Genomic DNA, 6,762 nt, shown 5'->3' on the forward strand with positions numbered 1-6,762 from the left:
AGCAGCTCACGCAATGCAATTTCGTTGGGAAAGAATAGAACAGGCAAAGCAAAGGAGAGTTATGACAGTAAAATAACAAATGGCAAGCTACTATGTCACAACAATCTGCCTCCTGCTACCATAAACAACAAGGCTCCACATGGTACGTAGAAAAAAGAGATCGACTACACATATTTCATTTTATTTTCTTCCATACATTATTTACCCACACATCAAATCTATTAGTATCTCCATCAGACCAGGCTAGTTCACCACTGCTTATGGCAGCGACGGAATGGACAAACATTAACAAACCGTAAATCTTTTCAAGAAAGGCAAATTGTATTATCAGTGAGACGTAGCATAAATCAATTGTATATATTGCACACTAAACATAATATTTGGCGCTCAGTTTAAATATTCAATTTATGCAAAAATGTCGTAACGTGCAAAATTTCTTTTCTGTGCATTGAACAAAACTATTCCAATTACCTATCTGAGAGGCATATGCTTTCAGAAAGATGGGATTAATAAAATTAGATGGTTGGTAGGATATATATTAGTACTAAAACAAGTCAAGTGGTACTTCTTTCATTGCTCCCAGATAATTTTCCTGAAATCTGAGATATATTGCGCACCAAGGAAGGCTCAAGGATTAAAAAACTAAGATGCACATATCTGGTGGAGCTATTATCTTGCCGCACGCCAAGAACTAGAGAAGCACGATCTTCAGAAATCCAAGACGCTCGCCAAGCATCAGGGTAGCAAAACCGAGAAAAAAAGTGGATCGGAGTTACTCGTGGCTGTACCTGTCGAGTGATGCTTGAGGGAGCCTCTGCTCGAGGGAGGGAGACGCGGAGGTGACAGAGTGACAGAAGAACGCGGTGACGACCCCATCTGCCATGGAAGGCTTGCCGATCCCTTGGACTGCCTGGACACGTCAACGGCACCAAAGGGACGGAGCTGTGTCGGGGAAGAAACCTCCGCCATCCATGTCGACGGAGCGCGAGGGACGGAGCTGTGTCGGGGAAGAAACCTCCGCCGTCCATTTCGACGGAGCGCGACGTTCCGTGACTGGAGCTGGCCGCGCAGGAGGTAAGCCCCGCCACACGCACGCGGCCGACTCCTCACTCAGATCTGGCGACGCCTGAGTCCTCACCTTGATCTGGCGCCTTCTTCGTCCTTTCTCAGATCCGGCGCCGTGCGGTTCGCTGCGTCGCCAGACCGGTACGGCTGGTGGCGCGGATGGCGGCGAGCATGCTACGGCCACGGCGGCGGACGGGAAGCAGTCAAAGGAGAGGCTGCAGCACCGCGGCAGGCTGCCGGCGCCGCTGGCCGAGCTGAGGCTGGAGTTGGGCGTCGTTGTCGACGACGCCGTCTCACCGTCCGACAGCCTCTTCTCCCCCGCCGCCGCCAGCATCGCGAGCCGCGGCAGCGGCGGGGGCTGCTTGCCTGAGAGCGCCGCGGCAGCGCACCACCAGCTTTAGGAAGAAGACAAGATATAGCCTGGGCGTTGTCGATCTGCTCCAGTCGCCGCGTCCTACGCAGCATCTTCTCGTCGAGCTCAGCCGCCCACCGTTGTGGCGCGGTCGATGGCGAACCAAGATGATGCGGATGGGGCAGGCCTGGCCCTGGTCGCCAGGTCGGACATGATAACGAGCCGTCCCTGATCCGCTGCCGCCTGGTCCTATTATGGGGCCTTCTGGGCTTCAGGCACCCGCTGGCATCACACGCTCCTTGCTTGAGCCGAGTGTTAGAGCGCACCGCTTGCTTCTTCCTTGCAAGGGCGTCTGAAAAAACTGACACCACCCAACCGGAAATCTAACGAAAAGTTCCATGCAAATTCCTGGTGCGTGTTGCTCGTGCTTCAGCGTCAATCGGTTTATGCTCCGCTTCACCGAGCCCAAATCGAGTTCGGAAAACCCTGTGGTTCACGATCGAGAACCTGACCTTGCACATCTGTCCATGAGTTGGATTTCACACGAATGCCCTCTTGTGAGTTGTGACCCGTCCAACATGGTGCCATCATAAGAGAAAGGCCAGCAGTTTTGGCGTCACTGAAGATTCGAGAGTCTGGACTAGAGAGACCGTCCGCTCAAGGAGCGAACCGCAGCGCGCTAGAGGCCGCAGGACAAACAACGTTTCCTGATTTCCTCCATGCGGACTGCCCTGCCGGCCTCGGCTCCATGTGATCCCAATGGGTCATGGGACATAGTCACATAGGACAGAGAGCACGATGTGGAATTGGTTAGATGCAAGGGAGGATGCGTGGCTCTTGTGTAGAGAAACACCACCAAGTCTCCATATGACCACATCTTCCATGTCGCGACGTACGTTATTCGAATTGTCAAAAGCTGCTGCTCTAGGGCTTTGATCTTTCAAATTTCACACGAAATGGAAAACCAGCAGCTGCTGGCGCCCGGACGGCAGCACAGGCTGAGCTCTCAACTACAAATGGAGCTCTATCTCCCTTTGCAGTTCAGGTACACTGATCGGATGCTCTCTCCGGGGAAAGCTCGCGCACGCCACACAAATGGAGCACGCGCTCTGGCTGCTGTGGGCGGCGACGCTCGGCGTCACGTCACTCCTCTACCACTACCTGGCCAACACACGACCCCGCTTCGCCACCGGGCGACGGCGGCAACTACCGCCTGGCCCCAGCCCGCTGCCGCTCCTCGGAAACCTACTCGACCTCCGCGGCGGCAACCTCCACCACACGCTCGCGCGCCTCGCGCGCACCCACGGCCCCGTCATGCGCCTCAGGCTTGCACTCACTACAGCCGTGGTCGTCTCCTCGCGCGACGCGGCGAGGGAGGCGTTCACCGAGCACGATCGCGCCCTCTCCGCGCGCGCCGTCCCGGACATGGCCTGCGCGGCCGGGTTCGCCGACCGGTCCGTGATCTGGCTGCCGAGCTCCGACCCGCGGTGGAAGGCCATGCGCGGCGTCGTGGCCGCGCACGCCTTCTCCCCGCGCAGGCTCGCCGCGGCGCGCGGCGCCCGCGAGCGCAAGGTGCGGGAACTGGTCAGCTACCTCCGTGACCGCGCCGGGCAGGAGGTGGAAGTCGGCCGGGCCGTGTACGGCGGCGTGCTCAACCTCGTGTCGGGCGCCCTGTTCTCCGCCGACGTGGTCGACGTGGGCGCCGAGTCCGCGCAGGGGTTGCGGGAGCTCGTGGAGGAGATCATCGAGGCGATCGCGAAACCGAACGTGTCGGACCTGTTCCCTTTCCTCCGGCCGCTCGACCTGCAAGGATGGCGTCGCTGGACGGCCGGGCGCTTTCACAAAGTCTTTCGCGTCTTGGATGACATAGTTGACAGGCGGTTGGCCGATGCCTCCTCCTCGTCCGCGGATATGCAGGGTGACTTCCTGGACGCGCTCCTGGAGCTCGTGTCCACAGGCAAGATGACTCGTGACGACGTGACAACCATCATGTTCGACGTGTTCGCCGCCGGGAGCGACACCGTTGCGATCACCGTGGAGTGGGCGATGGCCGAGCTGCTGCGCAACCCGAGCATCATGGCCAAGCTTCGCGCCGAGATCGAGGGCGCCATCGGCAGCAAGGAGACCGTCGAGGAGCCCGACGCGGCGAGCCTGTCGTACCTTCAGGCTGTGGTGAAGGAGGCGATGCGGCTGCACCCGGTGGCGCCGCTGCTGTTACCCACCGGGCCACGGAGGACGGCGTCGAGATCGGGGGCTACGCCGTGCCCAAGGGCTGCACGGTGATATTCAATGCGTGGGCGATAATGCGGGATCCGGCGGCGTCGGAGAGGCCGGACGAGTTCGTCCCGGAGCGGTTCTTGGGTAGGGAGGACGGGACGGGCTTCAGAGGGAAGGAGCTCAAGTTCATCCCGTTCGGGTCCGGCCGGAGGCTGTGCCCCAGCCTGCCCATGGCGGAGCGCGTGGTGCCGCTCATATCGGCGTCGCTGCTGCACGCGTTCGAGTGGCGACTGCCGGACGGCGTGTCCGCCGAGGAATTGGACGTGAACGAGAAGTTTACTACTGCAAATGTGCTCGCCGTCCCCCTGAGGGCCATGCCCGTTGTGATAACCTAGCGTGGTTATCTAATGCCCAATAATCTACGTATGAAGGATCAATAAGGAGTTGGACTCATCTTGAGTGGTTGCCTACACAAGCAATTGGTGAATCTTGCCGTCACAACACAATTTAGAGTCTGGACATACATGCACGCTCACCCTTATGAATATATAGAACATTTAACTATAGATCAAGTGATACATTATTTGGCCATGCACGAACATATATCTATTCTTTGTCAGGATGAAGCAAGCCAAGTGATTGTAGTAAAAGACCTATAAGCCAAATGATCACCTATATTCACCTAAAAGTTCATCCTTTCACCAAAGCCAAAGATGTCAATCTTCAGAGCTTTGGATTACCGAAGAGGTGAATCTTGCCATCTATAAATGGAAAGGGCAGGGACCGACCTTAGAACACTCTAGCTGAGGTTCTGTCCATGAAGTGAGCGAGGTGCTATAGACTTGTCCTGTTGTCCAGGGAAGTGGTGCGGTGTGTTGGCCGAAGTGCTGCCGGGTACATATGCAAGTGGACCACCCTAGTAACACTAACACTTGCTCTTAATTTACATTAATTCTAGTATCCTTTATAGTATGCATTGTGTATTGGTCATTTGGTTTGCCTTTTTCTATGGAGAATATCTAGATTTTTCATGTGGAATGACACTCGTGCAGAGCAGAGTAGCCGGTCATGGATCCGGAGGAGCGACCTACTAGTAGCAGGTCAAGGTGTCATTACTTGCTGACTCAACAAGGGCTCAGCTCTTCTAAAACTTTTGTTCTAGTAGAGACTGTCAATGTCAGAGTACCTCTCTTAAGTGTGCAAAAATGTGAAATTATATTTCACCCAAGTGACTCCTAAGTTGGGAAAAGCTTGTGGTCATGTCTAACACCTAAATTTTAACTTTATTTTTTTCCTGTTTGTTGAGTGTATATTCACCCTGCTTTTTTATTTTTTTTAGTTCACAACAATAATATCCATACAAGGCGTAGGGGTTGGTGACAGGAGGGAAACCGTCGTACAATACAAGTACAAAGATCATAATAGTTTATAGCTGGAAGCAGCATGCTGCTTGCATTTTTATTTATATTTAATATCAAATGTAATGAACAAATAAGATTTAAAGTGGTTGCTGATGAAATAATGAATGCATATTTATAATTTCTTGGGTAAATTTATGGCGATTGTTATAAATGGGTTCTATGTTGGGCCTGACACTAGCTATCAACGTTAAGGCAACGATGTTTGAGAGAGATGCAAGCCAGCCAGCCATACCGGCCGGCACAGGAGGGCCAAATCATCTCGTCATCGTGGGCAAGGGAAATCTTGCTAAGGCGAGTGATATAACCAAGCCGAGCAAGTTTTCTTGTGCCATCCAACCGCCGACCTTACTAAGCATGACGAGATGAACAATTGCCCGAGAACCAAACACACCTTTACTGTTTGTTTCCCCGCAAGAGTCTGAAAAGCATTGTAGTGCTAGTGTAAGTTCCTCATTTTGCCTTTATTCATTTTCTGTTTTCTTTCCTTGTGGTACTTTAGATGGCTAACTCGTGTAGCAATGCTCGGTGCTACTGGATCTGCGAAAACGTGGTAGTGATGATTGATGAAGCAGATAAACCTACTGATAGAAAGAAAATAAATCCTACATCAAAGATGTGTACTGTTCACTCTAGAACTAGTGACTGATCGGACTGTTGAACATTAGTGCCTTAACTATGCCTTTACCGACTTTGAGCGGGCTTGTTTGACTCTGTGGAGAACATGGCAAGAAGGGAAACGCACCACGGTAAAAAGCTGCAGGGAAGCGGGGTTTGCAAACCGGATTTCTTTGCAAGGGTTCGAAGCTGCGATAGTGAATGGCGCCAAGTGTTCGACGCTGTAAGGCAAACGTCCGTAGTTGGCATACTTTGACCTTGATGTGTCCATGATACAAAATTATCAGAGATCGATCTTGATTGAACAGTGAAGATGCAGTGAAGATGGTGAAGGCGCACGCCATATAGAGGAACTTTTTACACAAGATATTTTTCAATTTGAGTAGTACAAAAAATCTCTGTCGTAGATGAAATAAGCTCCACAGTTTCATTGGCATATCAAAATATATCTGGCCCAGACATGACCAACGTTTCCAGCCACGGCAGTCTTTCTCTACAATTTTGTCTCAAACACATGAAGAAATTCGAAGAATTCGGAAACCACATGATGGCACGGCATGTGTGCATATATAGGTTGATATAGACGGATGGATTCCTTCTCGTACAGGCTAGGCCGCACAAATGGAGAGCGAGCTCTGGCTGCTATGGGCGACGCTCGTCGTGTCTCTCCTCTACTACCTGAGCAGCCTGAGACGAGGCACGGGCACCCCACGGCTGCCGCCGGGACCCAGGCCGCTCCCTCTCGTCGGCAACCTCCTCGACCTGCGCGGCCACCTCCACCACACGCTCGCCCGCCTCGCACGCGTCCACGGCCCCGTCATGCGCCTCAAGCTGGGGCTCACCACGGCCGTGGTCGTCTCCTCGCGCGGCGCGGCGAGGGAGGCGTTCGCGAGGCACGACCGCCGCCTCGCCGCGCGCGCCGTCCCGGACGCCGCCCGGGCGCTGAGGTTCTCCGACCGCTCCATGATCTGGCTCCCGAGCTCCGACCCGCGGTGGAAGCCCTGCGCGGCATCGTGGCCACGCACGTCTTCTCCCCGCGCGGGCCTCGCAGCGGCGCGCGGCGTCCGCGAGCGCAAGGTCCGCGACCTGGTC

The 6,762-nt window shown here is 54.2% G+C and overlaps 2 protein-coding genes across 2 annotated transcripts in view; both read left to right on the top strand.

The window, feature by feature from the left end:
• Window positions 1–2,512: 2,512 nt before the first annotated feature.
• Window positions 2,513–6,762, top strand: part of LOC101771549 (cytochrome P450 76M5-like) — a 5,198-nt gene continuing 948 nt past the window's right edge. Inside the window, 3 exon segments of the mRNA XM_012846860.3 lie at window positions 2,513–3,632; window positions 3,635–4,017; window positions 6,283–6,759. Of these exon segments, the coding sequence (XP_012702314.2) occupies window positions 2,513–3,632; window positions 3,635–4,017; window positions 6,283–6,759 (1,980 nt within the window).
• LOC111257573 (cytochrome P450 76M5-like) lies at window positions 6,162–6,709 on the top strand. Its single transcript, XM_022827378.1, has 2 exons — window positions 6,162–6,538; window positions 6,588–6,709. The coding sequence occupies exons 1-2, from the start codon at window positions 6,292–6,294 to the stop codon at window positions 6,614–6,616; spliced, it is 276 nt and encodes a 91-aa protein (XP_022683113.1). The 5' UTR covers window positions 6,162–6,291; the 3' UTR covers window positions 6,617–6,709.

Source organism: Setaria italica, chromosome VI (genome assembly GCF_000263155.2).
Source record: "Setaria italica strain Yugu1 chromosome VI, Setaria_italica_v2.0, whole genome shotgun sequence".
Classification (NCBI taxonomy): Eukaryota; Viridiplantae; Streptophyta; class Magnoliopsida; order Poales; family Poaceae; genus Setaria; species Setaria italica.